Below are 18,741 nucleotides of genomic sequence, written 5' to 3' on the forward strand. Positions count from 1 at the left end.
GTACATTCAGGTGTACCGTACTTCTCTAGATGTACTGCTATGTTATCAGACGTATTCTAAAGGAAAGATACCTCTCTTATGATATCTTCTGATAGGTATCATACTATCGTAAGCCATCTCATTTCCTCTATTTTATCAGTGTATCATGGTTCGCATCACTTCCTGAACTTCTGCCATTGTGACAGGTTCGGGTGCAGACGCAACGACCGATGCATGACCCATCTGATGGGTTTTAGCCAAAAGAACATCCTATGTGCTCATGCAAACCCTAATGCTTGTATCTAGGTTTCTCTATTGTACATGCAATGTATCCAAGACTTACAATCTTAGATCTAACATATTATAAATTGAAAGTAGGGTTTATAGAATTACCTTTGATTGTTATATAGCAATAACAATCACAAATCCTCCTTGTAATGACTTTAGAAAGCTTAGAGTCACAATTGTCACTCCTCTAATGGCTCACAAACACCAAGAGCAAGAGGATGAAGAATAAGGAGAGAGGAGGCTGCCCAAAACGTCCAGAAACCCTAGTGGAACTCTTAGCCACGTTTTTGGGGCTTAAGGGTACTATATACACATGTAGGCTATTAGGGTTTTCAACTAGAAAACCCTAATCTAACTGCTTAAGCCCTAAGCAGCCCATGGACCCTTTTAGAATATCCCTTGGACGATTTCTAATGGGTTTCCCCATAGAATTCGTCCAACCTATTATTCCAAGGTGATCCATAGCCCAAATGCAATTATCTTATAATTACAGTTCCAGTCTCTTAAGTTTAATTAATCTCTTTTAGCCACAAAATCAATTATCAATTAATTCTTGACTAATATCAATTAAACAATATGATTTCTCCTTTAATATATTATTCTCATAATATACTAATAAATCATAATTAATCCATTCTCTCCATAATTCATCCTATCAAGTTGCTTTGGTGAAGGCAACCCAAAAGGACCATGCACCATTGGGTCAAGTACATACCAAAATAGTTATGGACTTAGACACTAATCCAACAGTCTCCCACTTGGATAAGTCTAATAACTATTATGCGTATGATTTCAAATCCTGATCCGCAATCGTAACTTTCAAAAGTCGCTGTCAACTCTGATCTTATCAAATACGCGTCCTTTAGATAAGGGATCATATATTCCTCCATTCTAGATATCGTATAAATATGAGACATGGATTACAATCATTCTCTCTATACTGTTTCATGATTTCCGATTTATGACGATTGGCAACACACTACATTTGAACACATCAAATTAGTCTCGGCTTGGCCAAGCACTTAGGTGCCATCACTAAATCATCGAGGGGCCCAAAGATTTCGCTTTCATCCTACTTTGGATAAAAGGAATGGATAAACTTTGATTCAATGCTTGCTTGTACTCACTCACCGAATCACACACAATAATATGTTTTATGACACCAAGTTACTGGTGCGTTTACATATTATCAATGTGCAACCGACTCGCAAGATACAACTCACACATCTCGGTTTCAAGAATATAAAATGTTATCGTCTCACCAATCACTCGTGATAAAATCCATGAAGTGATCCAAGTGAGCGTGGGTTTAATCCAATGCTCAAATCATATTCATAAGCACTCATGAACGTTGCAGCAAACATTTGCTTATGTCTAATACACTTTAGACAATCCACACACCAATTCATGACAATCTTCATTCATACCTACTTCCAACATATGAATGACTGTGGTCCGTTCGAATAATTTGATTGTTCTGAACCAAGTTAATTATTCAGGAAGTCAAAACATGCAAAGTGAAACACAAGAATAATACTAATCCCATATGGCCCCAAACTCTAGGTATAAATAAAACATTTAATTTAATCACCATATTGATTACTCATTATTTGTTGTTTCGGGTAATCAACTTCTTACTTGAATTATTTCTACACTTGTCCCATGCTCTCAGCATGCACACAATGTTTACCTACGGTCCTTACTTTGTGAAACAGATCAAATGAACACATTTCCAATCATACTCATTTCACAACTCCCAATCCTTATCATAAGTATAAGAATATCAAATTCTTGTTACTTATGCTAAATTCTAACATTTTATGCAATGATTCTTTCGTAAAGTCATAGCTCAAAATCATCAAGACTTGGCCAATCTCTATCAGAAACAATTCTATAGATATGATGTCTCTCACTCAAAGCGCATTCCTTTGAACATCCTTCTTGCATAAAAGTTTCTAATCTATATATAGATTCTCAATATCCAACTCCCAATATGGAAACATTTCCATATTTGCCATATGACAATTCATTCTTAATAGAATCTTATCTATTAATAATAATGTCGATATGGTCCATCCAATACCATACTTCCAACTACTCACAAGCAACCAATCCTCAGCGAGCTTTGGATCGTCCTTTGATAGTTGTTTAATTATCTTAGTCAAAAACCGATTCTAGTCCTTTTTCCCTCTAAATGCGCCAGACATTTGGAAAATTTTAGAATGGTCAAATATAATAGCACTAGCAATCAATCCTATACCCGAAGCGTATGGGATACGATGCATAATGTCTTACATAAAGATATGATACTTTATCAATCTTCTGCCATAACATTTAATGTGTCACATTCTCACAATTTGAACTATGAAGAGGGATGCCATAATCACAATCGAAATTTTGAGAACGCACTATGTATCCTTGACTAAATTTATTAACATTCCACAACCTAAGCCTTTAGATTTGAAATGAAGCATAATATTCTCTCCCTTAATTATAGCAAAACAACAATTCAATCCTTATGACTTTGCAAAGTATATCTCTTGTTTTCTATAATTAATATTGCTAATTTGCAATACTTTCCTTAATAATCATACAAGCACAACATTTATGCTCCCACTATCATGATGATTATTATCATATAAGCATAACACTTATGCTCCCACTAGCTTTGACATGTATTCGGAAAACAACTTAACTTCCAGAAAACAATACCTATTGAATTTCTTAAGTTCATATTTCTAATACCTAATGCTTTGATAATCTTTTATCTAAGCTTCTTAGTCTTATACACCTTTTCCTTAGATAGCTCATATGTGTGTCTAAACAATTCAAACTAATTGCCAAATCTCACAATTCGAATCATGGAAAGGGATACCGTAACCATAATCGAATTCGAGAATACAATTTCACAATCACTATCTTCTTAAAATCTCTCTTAGTGAAAGCATTTCATCACAACCATTTTCATGAAGGAGGGAATCTTATGACACTTAGATTTTAATGGTATATATGTTCCTATCCATGCGAATTTGTCAAAACCAAAGTTTGCGACAAATCCAAACTCATATGGACCGAACTTTCTCAATCTTGATTTCTTGCCGTATGGTAACACGAGTGCCCACCATGTCTTCCAAGTAGTTAAGTAGCTCACCCTTTCCTATCAATGTACTTTTCATTGATCAAGGTGCTTGCCTTTTATGCGTTCAAATGAGAACTCATAGAACTCACATGTACAATTAACTCAATTGGAATGGCACAAAAACAAAATAATGTCAACACGATGGGTTGTAAACCTCACGTCGTGTGCTAGTGATGATCGATAAGGTTTATTCTTGATTTGTTCTTGAAACCTTTCAAGACCATTGAGACTCCCATTGACTTCTTGACATATAAGATTCTCTTGTCAATAAACATTTCTTGACAAACAAATATTCAAGAGTTAGTGTAGCTTTTATCAAGACAAAACACTTCACACAATTGGTCTTAGTTGGTCTTTGTCTTATCCAAGACATCACAACTTTCCAATTTCAAATGTGCAAGAATAAGAAAACCTTCAAATTCTACATTTGATGAATGTTATAAACCTTCTTAAGACTTGTCACTCAATGTCACAATCTTAACTCTAAGACTTGTTTTGGAACGACGTATGGTTGACTTCTTGATTTAACCATTTCTTTAATTCTTGATTCCTCTTCTCAGACATACAATTGCACTGAGACTCACTTAGAGAATCAATTGAGATATGGTTCTTAATCATTAAGACCTATCATAAAACATAATAAAAGTACTCTCCCTTCTTCTTAGAATAGAGAAACTTTTATCTTTCTGCCTACTTGATTCTTCTTATTCGTTCTGCCATTGATTTAAACTCTTTCAATCAAATCGGAATTACACTTAATCTTATAAGTATAATCATATTTACTAAACCTTTAGTAAATCATGACGAATATCTTTGTCACTCTTGTGGTGGACTTGATCAATACACAACCTTGTGTACTCGATCTCCTAGTCCTTCACTTGACACTTTGTCAACGAATTAGTCTAATTTCCAAATATGAAAATTTTCATTCATCATGCAACCAAGTTGTATGATTCCAAGTTTCTTTCCAATTGAAACTTGGGCGATGAGAAACTTTCCCTATTTGGTAAATTCTTGACATTTCCACAAATAACATAATTAAGAATCAAATCCATTATTGCTAATAATAGAAACCTTCAAACATCAATTTTTTATACACGCCATTTCAAGGATAAATAAATAATATAAAATCCAAATTTATTTTATTGCGGAAAAATTTGTCCTTACACTGCAATTCAATTAAAAAACTATGTTAATACATATTTCTTAGCAATATTATTCTAACTCCAAGTAGTAGCTTAAGATTCTAATCTTCAAGTAATGCGATCGAAATCCATTTCTTCACGATTAGATTCCGCTCACTTCTTCCCTTAAGTTTCCTCTTTTTTCTTTGATCCTACAAAACATCGAAATGTAATCTTATCACATCATGTATTAAGAATCTAGAATAGGAGCTTAAAAGAGTTAGTTAATGGATTTTACCTAAAGTAGAGCCATATGTTTTGACTCTCCCATCTCTTAGATCTCCTAGGTAAATAGGGCAGCTTCGTCTCCAATGCCCCTTCTCTTGGCAATAAAAGCAAATTGACTCTTTTGGAACAGCACACGTAACTACTTCTGACTTTGCCTTTCTCTTATGATCAAACTTTTCGATCATGGCATGCTTTTCTTTGCCATTTCCTATATCCATAGAGGTCAGGAAGGAAGATCCACCGATCAACTTTGCTTTTCCAGTGCGCCAAATCATTGCTGATTCAGCAGCAATAAGCATATAGGTGAGATCGATGAGGGTTACGTCGTGGTTCATCATATAATACTCTCTTACGAACTCACTATATGAGTTAAGAAGTGACTAAAGAACCCAGTCAACAGCTAGCTCCTCATAGACAACAGACCCTAACATTCTTAACTGATCAATGTGTGACTTCATCTCTAGGACGTGTGCACACACTGACTTTCCTTCTTCATGTTTACTTGCCAAAAGGGCTTGAGTGAGTTTGAATTTTTTCAATCTTATGAACTTGTGGGTTAGGGAGAACAATAGGAGGAGATGGAGGAAGTGAAGCATGATCTCGTGTTCCTCAATAGAATCGTGGAATATCATCTTCATGTGAAAAGCTTGTTCCACAGGATTTGGGAAGACCATAGTTGTCATACTTTGACATCTACAAAACGGGAGAAAAATTCAAGCTAGTTGATTGATTGAGTCCTTAATAAATCACCCAAATGAGATATTAAGGCTAGGACCCAACACAATACTCTACAACTTGGGAGAGGGATGTCGTAACCCAAATTGCAGAACATTTGAAGGTAAGTGAATGACGATTCACTAATTTCCACCATGAAAAACAAAAAAGGAAATTTAAGTTTTAAATCTATTAAAAATTCCTAGATCTTTTGAGATTCATTGAACTTTTCAATGACATGTTTAAATCTCGATATGCCCCTCGATTTGTAACTGGGATGCCGAGGATCACAAAACATGGTGTGAATAACCATGCAAACTTACATGGTGCCCTCAATGTTACAATCACCTATTCGATGTGCCGGTTAACCACACACGCTCCACTGAACTATGACAAACATTGAGTCACCCTTTGCTACCTTTGCTTAGAACCATTTAGTGTGCCGGTTAACCACACACGCTCCACTAACGTCTTCGCAAGGGTACAAAGCATAATTTCATGGAATTGCATCAATTCACTTTCGCCTAAAGTAACTAAGATTGGGAATTTTGTAAAAGCATTTAGTTACTTTTGTACTTCATTATACTTATAATGGAAGGTTTCTGTCCTATCCTACCCGTTCGGCTAACGACCATCCACTAGTCAAGAGTGTCGTGGGTAAGAGTGGATACCCATTCAATCGCCATTTTATAGGCAATTTCCTTAAACACCCCTTATAGACCACCTTCGTGAATGAGGCCTACTAACGGTAAGACTGACTTTTACTCATACATATATATATATATAATATTAGACTTTTAATGTTATATATAGTATAGGGTGTATTTTACACTTTTAAAACACTGGGTGTTCTAATTTAATAAATTATACTTTTAATTTAATTAAATGTAAACCAAAACTATATGGGTTTATTAAATCTCTTTTAATTATACACCTTAATTAATTAATAAAACCATAGGGGTGTGATTTGAACTTTTCAAAAACAATACTAGGGTTTCAGAATTTTAACATTTCTAAATTAAACTTTTAATCAACTTTTAAATTCCAAAACTTGAGGGCAAGTTTTGAAACATTTCAAAACATTAGGGTTTCAACTATTTAAAATTCAAAAACAAAACCTTTAAGTTCAAATTTAAACCATAAAATTTACATGGGCACAATAGAAACTTTTTCACAACACAAGGATCCAATAACAAATAATAGAAATTAAACAATTAATTTGTCATTATCTATATTTGACCTAATTTCAATTTCTTGCAAGATAAATTACCCAATTAATACAAATAATCAATCTTTAATCATATAAGGAAGTTATTATCTAATCAATTGGTAATTATCTTGTGTTTTGGCAAGGATAATCTATTAAAAACATTAAAAATCGTATTTTATAAGTTTAAAACGAATATAGTAATTATCCTTAAGCAAAACAGCAATAAAATCTGAAATTCCCTCTGTCTGACGCTCTGACTCGTCGAGTCACACATTGGAACTCGCCGAGTAGGGCAGAATCGTCGAGTCCATGTAGTGACTCGCCGAGTCAGTTCGAACAGAAGGCTAGAATTCAATTTTCAGTTAATAATTCAACACAGCATCAGATACAACAGAAACCAATCAAGGCTCTGATACCACTGATGGGTTTTAGCCAAAAGAACATCCGATGTGCTCATGCAAACCCTAATGCTTGGATCTAGGTTTCTCTATTGTACATGCAATGTATCCAAGACTTACAATCTTAGATCTAACATACTATAAACTGAAATTAGGGTTTAGAGAATTACCTTTGATTGTTATATAGCAATAACAATCACAAATCCTCCTTGTAATGACTTTAGAAAGCTTAGAGTCACAATTGTCACTCCTCTAATGGCTCACAAACACCAAGAGCAAGAGGATGAAGAATAAGGAGAGAGGAGGCTGCCCAAAACGTCCATAAACCCTAGTGGAACTCTTAGCCACGTTTTTGGGGCTTAAGGGTACTATATACACATGTAGGCTATTAGGGTTTTCAACTAGAAAACCCTAATCTGACTGCTTAAGCCCTAAGCAGCCCATGGACCCTTTTAAAATATCCCTTGGACGATTTCTAATGGGTTCCCCCATAGAATTCGTCCAACCTATTATTCCAAGGTGATCCATAGCCCAAATGCAATTATCTTATAATTACAGTTCCAGTCCCTTAAGTTTAATTAATCTCTTTTAGCCACAAAATCAATTATCAATTAATTCTTGACTAATATCAATTAAACAATATGATTTCTCCTTTAATATATTATTCTCATAATATATTAATAAATCATAATTAATCCATTCTCTCCATAATTCATCCTATCAAGTTGCTTTGGTGAAGGCAACCCAAAAGGACCATGTACCATCGGGTCAAGTACATACCAAAATAGTTTTGGACTTAGACACTAATCCAACACCATCACATTCTTAGGCTCAAGTTGTCATCTTCCTCGGATATTTCCTAGTCTGTCTTTACCATGACGTTTTGTACACCCAAGCAGACGTTCGGTGTACCGAGGCTAGATTTTTAAGATAGGAAAGATTTTATTTACGATAGACGTATAGATCTCCTTGTCACACCAGAAAATTATATGCCAGTTCTAATACCGTAATCAAACGTTTAGAAATCTGAACACATAAAATTTCCAGATCCGGTCGGCAACAGACCATAAATCTGAACAAATAATAGCATATAAGGCATCTTTATAGCTATAACATAAAACATTTAGCACATAAAACATTTTAGGCATATTTCCTAAAATAAACTAGTGCTTGTGTCTAAAATATAGCAGACACTCATCTCACAACCATCACTTAGCATTCTAAGTTTAAGTCTAGAAATTTCCTACAAATTCCTAGTTCTCTTAAACTAATGCTCTGATACCAACTGTGACATCCCCATTTTTCACGGCCAGAAAAGACCGATTCCATTTATGCTTTATAAAAATCAGAGTACCTCTTTTAATAAAAATGTTGCGGAATTTGTTCACAGTAAAACATGATAAATACGTTATCAAAGCATTTCTGAAGAAAAATATTTTTATTCATTTTAAAACATTTGGGATGTCATCGCTAATACAAAAACATAAGCATAAACAGAACTTACATTCATTATCGCTAGTGATTTACATCTCCTTAATCTCTCAGTGTAATGTGACATCATAACAACCCCTGTGATATAAATAAACTGAGTGGGTCAGGTTGGGAAACCTGGTGAGTACGAAGGGTTTTCAACCCACAATAATATAATTATTATGTTCAAACAATCAAGCAATGAACCCAATTACCCATACCCATTATCTTCTTTATTCCTAAGGATCTACACTAAGAATCAACTATTTCTCGTTCACTCATTCCTAAGGATCATCCTAAGAAATCGACACGAAGTCCATCGTTGCCACGGTTTACACAACGGGCACTAAGTCTGCATAGTTGCCAGGGTTTAGGCATCAAGTATGCATGATCACCAGGGTTTAGACATCAAGTCTGCATGATCACCAGGGTTTAGGCATCAAGTCTGCATGATCACCAAGGTTTAGAGTACACCGGGTGAACACATCGTTCACAACACTTACAGGTTGCGAGTCTGCTAGTGTTCCACTGGACTGTCTAGAATAGTATGTGGTTGTCATCCATACTCTGATGAATGATGGAGCCATCGTTTGGGAAAAGGCTTCTCATATCGTCCACCCCTCACCCTCACCTCGTGGTTTATAACACCTCTAAACTCATCATCCAACTCATATTACATCTACCCATGTTTTACCCCAACATTATCGTAGATATAAAATACATATACAGTTTAAATAATTTAAAACATGTATAAAATCGTTCATCCAGCATAGACAACAAGTATTCAGATAATATGCACGCATAGCACGTAATTTATATAAAATACTTCATATCTATGTGTAAGATGAAAGTAACTATGCACTCACTTGATTAGGTGGTGACTCGGCACTCGGACAACACTCTGTTACTCTTAAAATAATTTTCCTCGACAAAACCTAGTATCATTACCACTAGAGTTTAGTCTAACGTTAACTGCGACTAATTAATAGTCTAGCTATTATTATTATTATATAAGCGTTAAACAACACCCTATATAAATCATAATAATAGCCCAAATAATTATTTTAAGGTCCTAATAACATTACTATATTGAAACATAAGTTATACTAAAGATAGGGTAGCCATAACTCACTTACAGCGGGTTTTCTCGAAAAAACGGGCTTCGCTGGAGCAGCGTTTCCGAGCCGAAAGACTCTTTTTCTCGGGACTCTGGGAGCCTCGGGGCTTCCTTCGGGTGCTAGGGAGGTTCCTTAGGCTTTTTTTTTGGGGGGGGGGGTGGGGGTTAGAGAGAGAGTTTAGAGAGAGAAAGTGAAGTTGAATCTTCAATCTCAATTTTTTTTAACGACAATCTGATTTACTCCTAAACTATTCGTAAATTCATCTGTTTTAGACGAAATTTGAATCTTCAATCTCAAGAAGAAAAAACAATATGTGATATCCTTGAACTAGAAATCTTTTTAAATGGACCCTACCTCCGGTATGATCCTTTTTGGTTGTTCCTTACTTGATAGATCATGAAAGTAGACTTTGAGTTAATGATGCATCTAGACTAATAATTAGTCGCAATAAATATTATACTAAAATCTAGTGGTAATAATAGTAGATTTTCTTCAAAGGAAATCATATTGTTAAGAAGCGAAAAGCTGCTCGAATTTCGAGTCGTTACTTTAACGAGTGAGTGCATAGTTACTTTCATCTTACACATAGATATGAAGTATTTTATATAAATTACGTGATATGTGCGTATATTATATGTATAATTGCTATCTATGCTGGATGAATGATTTTATACATGTTTTTAAATGATTTAAAATGTATATGTATTTTATATCTACAAAATATGTTAGGTAATTGGTAGATAAATGATGAGGGATGAAAGCTGATATAGAGGAACATTGGCAGTATAGACATAGTGCCCTATAGGTGAGCATTGACATCAATGGACTTAGAACCCTATAGATGAGCATTGGCAGCTGCGCCACAACCTGTAGATTTTTTTGATCTACGATGTATACTAAACATCCTAGCAGCTGAGCTCTACCGATTGTATTGGCAGCTACGCCTAATAGAGAACATCACAACCCTGGCAGCTGCGCTTAAAGGATAATATCGGCAGCTGCGCCTCATAGAGAATATCACAACCCTGCTAGCTACGCTTAAAGGATAATTTCGGCAGCTATGCCTCATAGAGAATGTCACAATTATGACAGCTGTTCTTGAATGGTAATATTGACAGTTGTGCTTAATATATAACATTGACAGCTGTGTCATTGGCAACGATGGACTTCGTGTCTATTCCTTAGGACAATCCTTAGGAATGAATGATTGAAGAATAACCGATTTTAAGGTAAGATCCTTAAGAGTAAAGAAGATAATGGGGATGGGTAACTGGGTTGACGGTTTGATGTTTAAACATAATAATTATATTATTGTGGGTTGAAAACCCTATGTACTCACCAGGTTTCCCAACTTGACCCACTCAAGTTTATTTGTATCATAGGTGTCGATATGAAACTGCTTTACACTGAGAGATTTAAAAAGATGTAGATCACTAGTGTAAATGAATGTAAGTTTTGTTTATGCTTATGTTTATGTATTGACGATGACATCCTAATGTTTTAAAAATGAATAAAATACATTTCTTCGGAAATGCTTTGATAATATATTTATCATGTTTTTCTGGGAACAAATTCTACAACATATTTCTTTAAAAGATACTCTGATTTTCAAAATAAAACATAAACAAATCGGTCTTTTCTGGCCGTGAAAATGAGGATGTCACAATTGGAAACAATGAATTTACCTTAATTGAAAAATGAAAAAATTTATCGTGATTTTTGGGATGTTACAGATCACCTCGCATGAATTGAACTCGTCATACGTTGGGACGATTTGTCCACACCTAATGTGTACAATCAATGCTACCAAAGATCCCTGAAAAACCATATTTAGCTTGATGCACGAAATACAACTATTCGACATTACTTTTAGTCGAATGTTGCAAATATATGTCACAGTAAATCTCTATAACATAATCACAAAAATGATATGTACATTCTCGACCCGCCCTCTCAGAAAATTTTCAAATACTCATCTGATGTGTCTGCGACTATGACGTACGCTAATTGTCTACGAGGTGTCATACATTTTTGTATTGTAGTAAACGACTTTTACATCTCACATCCCATTTCAATTGGAAATACTCATAATTATTTTACAAATCTCTAGCTATACATATGAATATATTTCTACTATTACCAAATTAATGTATTATTTAAAAGAAACTCAAAGAGTATATATATTTTTTTCACATAAACTTCAATATAGGCATGTAATATACTATTACAAAGCTTTAAAAGAACATTATTCAAATTTTTTTTTTTGAACGACAATCTGATTTACTCCTAAACTATTCGTAAATTCATGTATTTTAGACGAAATTTGAATCTTCGATCTCATGAAGAAAAAACAATATGTGATATCCTTGAACTAGAAATCTTTTTAATACAACTAAATCAAATACCATATTATTATATCCATATTCAACGTATACAAAGATGATTGGAATTAATATTTTTCCGAATTAACCAATAATATAATGATTCATGACTATCATACCTTAATGATAATAATAGCTCTTTATTTTTTTTGGAAAACTAAAAGAAATTGTTGAAATTGGGATGACCAAAAAATTCAAACACGCCGGTCATTTCAGTTGGGAACATCGAGAACAGTCCCGTTATGTTGCATGCTTTGAAGTGGACGCTACAACATGACTTTAAACCCCCCCTCCCCTCCTTATGGTACACACCCCGCACCCAACCAAACCCCTCCCCTTCCAGACTCCAGACGCTTCTTCTCTTCCGACACCACCTAAAATCTAGGGTTTCCATTGCTTCTATCCCTTTAATTTTGTCTGCAAAATCCACCATTCCCTGTTTCTCATCCTCAAATCCTCCGCATTGCTCCTCATTTCCCCTTGTTCAGACCTCTTTTAATCTTCGATTTAACAAAATCCGACATTTTCTCTGTTAATTTTGCATCTTCGGTCAACTATCGACTGGGACTTTCAATGGCGAAGACGAAACCTGGAAAGAAAGATTTGGATACCTACACAATCAAGGGCACAAACAAAGTTGTTCGACGTATATCATCTCTCTCTCTCTCTCTCTCTCTCTCTCTCTTGTTCTCTTTCAGTGCGTAGATTTCTCTTCCGGTTTTGATTTTTGACTGTCATTGACTTGTTGGTTGGTAGGGATCTTTCAAACAGATGTGTTAGAACATTTACTTGTTCAAAAGAAAGGGGATTGGGGATTGTGTGTATATATATCGCATGCGTTTGTTATCTAGGGTAAATTAAAGTGTTGATTTTTGAAGCTTCGACTAGTATTGACGGCGATTTGACTTGTTTTCGCAGCTGGAGATTGTGTGTTAATGCGGCCATCTGATTCTGATAAGCCTCCATACGTTGCTCGAGTTGAAAAGCTTGAAGCGGATCACAGAAACAATGTGAAGGTTCGCGTTAGGTGGTATTATCGTCCTGAAGAGTCCATCGGAGGTCGAAGACAATTTCATGGCGTGAAAGAGCTTTTTCTTTCTGATCACTATGATATGCAGAGTGCTCATACGATTGAAGGGAAATGTATAGTTCACTCTTTCAAGAACTACACGAAGCTTGATAATGTTGGCACTGAAGACTACTTCTGTCGCTTTGAGTACAAGGCTGCTACCGGTGGTTTCACCCCTGATCGTGTTGCAGTGTGAGTCCTACAACTTGCTCTTAATTTTGACAACTTATCTAAGCTTTTTTTATCTGTTAATGGTGCGAATTAGGGTTCTTTTTTGACATGAAGGTACTGCAAATGTGAAATGCCCTACAACCCTGATGACTTGATGGTTCAATGCGAAGGATGCAAGGACTGGTATGATAATCTTTTGTCTCAAAACTATATAATTTTCGATAAAGAAGAAGAACGTATCCCATGCTTGAAAGTTGAAACCTTTAGGGCTAATAATGAATTTATAATCGAGGAGAATTCTACTTCTACTTCTACTAATGTACAAATATAATGATGATGTTATTGCCATAATAAAAAAAATGTTGCCATAAATCTTTAGGACGCAACTACCCATCTACGCACATTAGTGATTTACTTTGTTAAAAAAGAAACAAAATATTCTCATAATCAGTTTCTATAATTAAACCTAATAAAACATTTAAAAGTGTAGCTATTTGTTTTGACGTTTTTCTATACATATCTTATAGATACATATACAATCATGGGTATAAATAAGCAATCGTCTGTTTCTGTTTATATTATTTTGTTCTTTAAATTGTGTAGGTTTCATCCTTCTTGCATGGGTATGACAATTGAAGAAGCTAAAAAATTGGACCAGTTTTTGTGCTCAGATTGTTCCTCTGATGATGATGCAAAAAGACCATCGAACCCTTTCCCAGTTTCACCATCTTCAGATGTCAAGGTGAAAATCCATTTGTTAAGTCCTTACTAAATAAGGAAACCCTCATTTACATGTCTTTCTTTATCAAGTAAAAATCAAACCCTCATAAACTGTCTGAATGGGTAAAGTGGTTTGTTTTTGTCTAGACGGAATAAACTGTCTGAATGAGAGACAAAATGACCATTTTACCCTTGCATTTAAAAAAAAAATCACATTTTTTTTAATAAATATTTTGGTGATGTAGGTTGAGCCAAAGCGTAGAAAACGATGAGTGAGTGTGTGCAAAGAAAAGAAGGGGGCAATGAAAGATTTTCTTGAGTATTGTTGTTGTGGGGAAAAAATTGTATAGTGCAAAGAAGAGAGTGAGTGTGTGCTTTGGTTGCACAATGAAATAAGCTTTTGTGTTATTTATTGTGTGAAATTTAACCACCAATCTATCTGTCTTTGCATATCAAGGTTAATGCTAGACTAGACTAGACTTTAAATTTATGAGACACAAAAGATCAAATTTAGTGTGAAAGATTAACCTTTCAACTCGGAAATGTTTTCATCTATTTTTCCTTTTACTTCTTGAGTAATTTGTTTTATCATTTGTATCTCTTTTACTTGTAGAAGTTTGTGGAAATCGTTAAATCTAGGGATTAGTTGAGCCTAAGGACGCTAAGTTGTGAAGCAATTAATTTTAAAAGACATTAAATACAAATGATATTATAAGCCCAAAGTGGCGAATAATTATATTATATGATCAATTAGTTTCAAGTGTCAAACCTAAAGAAGAAGACTCTTGTGGAACAACAAACTGAAAATAATATAAACAAAAAGTAGCCGACTCTTGTTGAACAACATGCTAAAAATAATGTACGTGTTTAGTTGTTGAGTGTTAATATGAAATGTATATGATCGATGAGAGTTTCTTTTGATAAGAGAGTAGATAAAATTGATAATTTAATCTTATTTATTGTGATGTTTTTTTATATATTATTTTCCACCATTTGACCGATTTTTGATGCCCGAGTGGATTTCTATTGAGATTTTTACCGAGTTTGACCAAAGACATTTTATAAATCCTACTTGGTCAAAGTCTATCGATGCTGATTTTTACAATTCTTGATTACAGAGCATAGACCTGACAATTCATGTATTCGTGTCATGAAAACGTGTCAGCCACGAATTTGACACGATACAATTACACGATGAGAAATAAGCTTTATCTTAAATTTTAAGATATATTAGTGTCATGTATCCGTTTCGTGTCGTGTTTTTCACATATTCGTGTTTTTGTGTCTGAAATTGCTAGGTCTAACAGAGCGAACAAATTCATCATGAGTTCTATCTTTTGATTCATATACTTTTTTTTCTGTCTCTTAGATTACTAGGTGTGGGCAACATATTATTACATATTACCACACCCAAAAGGTGTCATGTCAGCATCCTACTCATACATGGTGTTATAACATCCAATGTGGAAATGGACAACATCTAATAACATGTGATAACACCAATCATTTTCTATGTTATTATTATTATTATTATTATTTGATGTTTTTTTTATATTTCGAATTTGATTATTTATTTATTTATTTATATTTGAAAAGTAAAAATAAAATTTTAATAAAACTTAAATTGAAAACAACATTTAAAAAAATTACAACAAAACACAAAAACATTTAAAAACCTAAAAAGCAAAAAAAAATGATAAAACCTACATTTTTGGCCTAAAACTATTCATCTTCATCTTCGTGACCAACATAGATGTAATCCGCAAAGTCTTCACGGAGTTGTTTGTGTTTTCGCTGATCTTGAATATCAACCACTTTATGTAAATATTCAGATGTCCCTGGTTGAAATTGCACATGTCTTGGCTCCGTAGGCGAATACGTTGCACTATTGCGTCCTTTATCTTCGACAACCATGTTATGCATTATGATACATGCATACATGATATATCGTAGAGTATCTAACTCATAAGGTCTCGCCGCATGTTCAACTATGTGCCATTTTGATTTCAAAACCCCAAAAGCACGTTCAACGTCCTTACGTGCTCCTTCTTGTCGTCTCTTGAAATATTTGTCTCTTGGATCTCTTGAGTGTCGAAACGCCTTCACAAACGTGGAATATTGTGGATATATTCCGTTTGTAAGGTAATACCCAAACTTATGTTCATTTCTATTCACTGTGAAAGGAGCATCTGGGGCTTTTCCTGACAAAAGATCGTCAAATATTGGCGATTGATCGAGAACGTTGACGTCGTTGTTAGAACCCGCAACCCCGAAAAAAGCATGCCAAATCCATAAATCTTGTGAAGCAATAGCCTCTAATACCAACGAATGCGCTCCATGATGATCGCTCGAATACTGGCCTTTCCACGCCACGGGGCAATTTCTCCATTCCAGTGTGTGCAGTCAATGCTCCCAAGCATACCCGGAAAACCATGACTTTCTTCATGCGCCGCATATAGTTGTTGTATATCATGCAACGAAGGTTTGCGCAAGTATTGGCCACCGAAGGTTTCGACAACACCTCTTGCCAATAAATACAAACTTTCTTGTGCGGTCCTCTCAGACATTTTCATATAATCGTCAACAAAATCGGGCGACTCCCTCATTTCCATAAGTTTAATTGCAGCTACACATTTTTGCAACCCTGTGAAGCCTCGTTTGCCTCTAGCATCATATCTCATTTGGAAAAATTAATACCTAATTAAATATTAAATATGTAAAAATTATATTTATTTTATCTAAAAGTGACATTTTGTAAATTATAAAAGTTGAATCAAATGATACCTTGCTTCCATAGCGTTGGCTATCATTTCAAAGACATTTTTTCGCAAACAAAATCTTTTTTTGAAATCGCTTGGCTGGTAGACACAATTTTCCGCAAAGTAATCGTTAACTAGCCGCCGATGCCCTTTCTCACGATCTCTATTTAACGCCGCACGTCGCGTGAGTAGTGGAGCTGGATCTGGCTGTAGTAGGTTGTCTGTGTAATACCGGTACATCATACTTACGAACAAATCGTCTTCGTCGTTATCATCATTGTGTTTTGAGTGATATAGAAATAGAGATAGATATAGAGAAATATGTGCAGTAAAAAGAATGAGGTATATATATAAAATGAAAATGTAATTAGTAATTTTTTTTTATTAAAGTTACCGTTTTTAAACGGTTTGAATTTGCAAACGGTTGATTTTTTACGCGTTACGAGACATTACCACCATCGCGCGAGATAACATAACATTTATTAACGGGAGAGGGGGGGGCAGTGTTCCCCCATTATGGCGCTGCCACATCGGATAACGCCATATGGGCGTTGCCCACACCCGCCCCTCTTAGTCTTCAACTATGATTTTGTTAGTTGAAAAACTAACTTTTAGTTGATAAGCTAGCTTATAAATTAATGATGTTCGATAAAAAATATAGCTAATAAACTAATATTCTTAAATATAACTAAGGGCATATCAAAAGCTACTTTATAAGCTATAATAAACTAATTTTATAGTTTCACCAAACAACAAATAACTATAAACTAGTTTATAAGTTATATTATTTTTGCTAAAAAGAGAATTGTATAAGTTAAGATATGATTTCCAAATGATCATTCCTATCAAAACAATATGTAAGTCTCCATGGTATAGGAGACAAAGTAATTAAATATTCAAACTTTCTAAAAACTGTTGTCTAAAAAATGTAAACCATGCCATTTGATCCACCCATGTTAATCTGTTTTAATGTTCATTTGGATCTCAACTGCGAAATACTAACAATATTTAAATGTGTCATGATTTGATTCAAGTCATAGACTTATGTGTAGAAATTCCAAACCTCAATTATTATACTCCTATTTCTACCTGTATGTTTACAAGGAAGGTTTATGATCTTTCCTTACTAGATTCTTCCAACATAATGCAAATATTTCTTGATGGGTTATGACATAATGTTGACTTGATGGAGGTCTTGGGGTCCATAAGGTTTGTAGAATTGACTTGACCCATTTGAAACGCTTAGCCAAAACAGTCGGGTCGAGTCTTTTGGGACTAAAGACAAACTTTCACATGGACCATGGACCCCCTTTTGTTGGGTCGACTTGAGTGGCAATCTTGTGAATTGTGATGATCGAAGTTTCTATGATTTTGTATTGGTCCAAACCAAATTTTGGGATATATATATATATATATATATATATATATATATATATATATATATATATATATATATATATATTGTTGATTTAGACTAGACAAACCATTTATTCTCTCTTGTTTGGTTGATAATTGACCCAAAAATGGCACTCATGTTATTAGGTTATGTAGTATGCATTAAAGAACTACTACACTTTCTTTTTGTGGGGTTGGTAAATTTGTGATGCAAGTCACGTAAAGTGGTTTGATTTGGTCATTTTTTTTTTTTTTTTGAAAAAGTTAGGACACCTGTATATCTCGATATTTTTTTTATTTGTTTTAAACTATGATGCAAATGAGTTGGATCATATTGAGATATTCAAGTTTGACGTTGACTAGTCTTAATACATTATTTAGATATATTATAGTAAATAAACAAACAAATTTTAAATCAATTGCTAAGTAAATGGTATTATTTTAAAAGATAAAATAATAAACGGTTTATATAATGGGGCAAAGCGGTAATTTCACTTGATATTTAATGGTTTTAAATA

The 18,741-nt window shown here is 34.3% G+C and overlaps 2 protein-coding genes across 2 annotated transcripts; one reads left to right on the top strand and one right to left on the bottom strand.

Moving 5' to 3' along the window:
- The first annotated feature begins 12,396 nt into the window (after positions 1–12,396).
- Positions 12,397–14,636, top strand: LOC145074368 (chromatin remodeling protein EBS-like). Its single transcript, XM_079020761.1, has 5 exons — positions 12,397–12,755; positions 13,028–13,370; positions 13,464–13,532; positions 13,953–14,091; positions 14,315–14,636. The coding sequence occupies exons 1-5, from the start codon at positions 12,683–12,685 to the stop codon at positions 14,339–14,341; spliced, it is 651 nt and encodes a 216-aa protein (XP_078876887.1). The 5' UTR covers positions 12,397–12,682; the 3' UTR covers positions 14,342–14,636.
- Positions 14,637–15,791: 1,155 nt separating this feature from the next.
- LOC145076395 (uncharacterized) lies at positions 15,792–16,750 on the bottom strand. The gene is made up of 2 exons (XM_079022280.1): positions 16,492–16,750; positions 15,792–16,384 (listed from the first exon to the last, which is right to left on the bottom strand). The coding sequence occupies exons 1-2, from the start codon at positions 16,748–16,750 to the stop codon at positions 15,792–15,794; spliced, it is 852 nt and encodes a 283-aa protein (XP_078878406.1).
- Positions 16,751–18,741: the final 1,991 nt, after the last annotated feature.

Source organism: Lactuca serriola, chromosome 9, assembly GCF_051521515.1.
Source record: "Lactuca serriola cultivar US96UC23 chromosome 9, Lser_US96UC23_V15, whole genome shotgun sequence".
Classification (NCBI taxonomy): Eukaryota; Viridiplantae; Streptophyta; class Magnoliopsida; order Asterales; family Asteraceae; genus Lactuca; species Lactuca serriola.

Bases quoted from the DNA above. Each gene is read 5' to 3' on its own strand.
- LOC145076395 (XM_079022280.1), bottom strand. From the start codon at position 16,750: ATGAGATATGATGCTAGAGGCAAACGAGGCTTCACAGGGTTGCAAAAA. The intron at 16,385-16,491 runs GTATGCTTGGGA...CGTTGGTATTAG, and splicing joins AGAAAGTCATGGTTTTCCGG to AGGCTATTGCTTCACAAGAT.
- LOC145074368 (XM_079020761.1), top strand. From the start codon at position 12,683: ATGGCGAAGACGAAACCTGGAAAGAAAGATTTGGATACCTACACAATC. The intron at 12,756-13,027 runs GTATATCATCTC...TTGTTTTCGCAG, and splicing joins CACAAACAAAGTTGTTCGAC to CTGGAGATTGTGTGTTAATG. The intron at 13,533-13,952 runs GTATGATAATCT...TAAATTGTGTAG, and splicing joins TGCGAAGGATGCAAGGACTG to GTTTCATCCTTCTTGCATGG.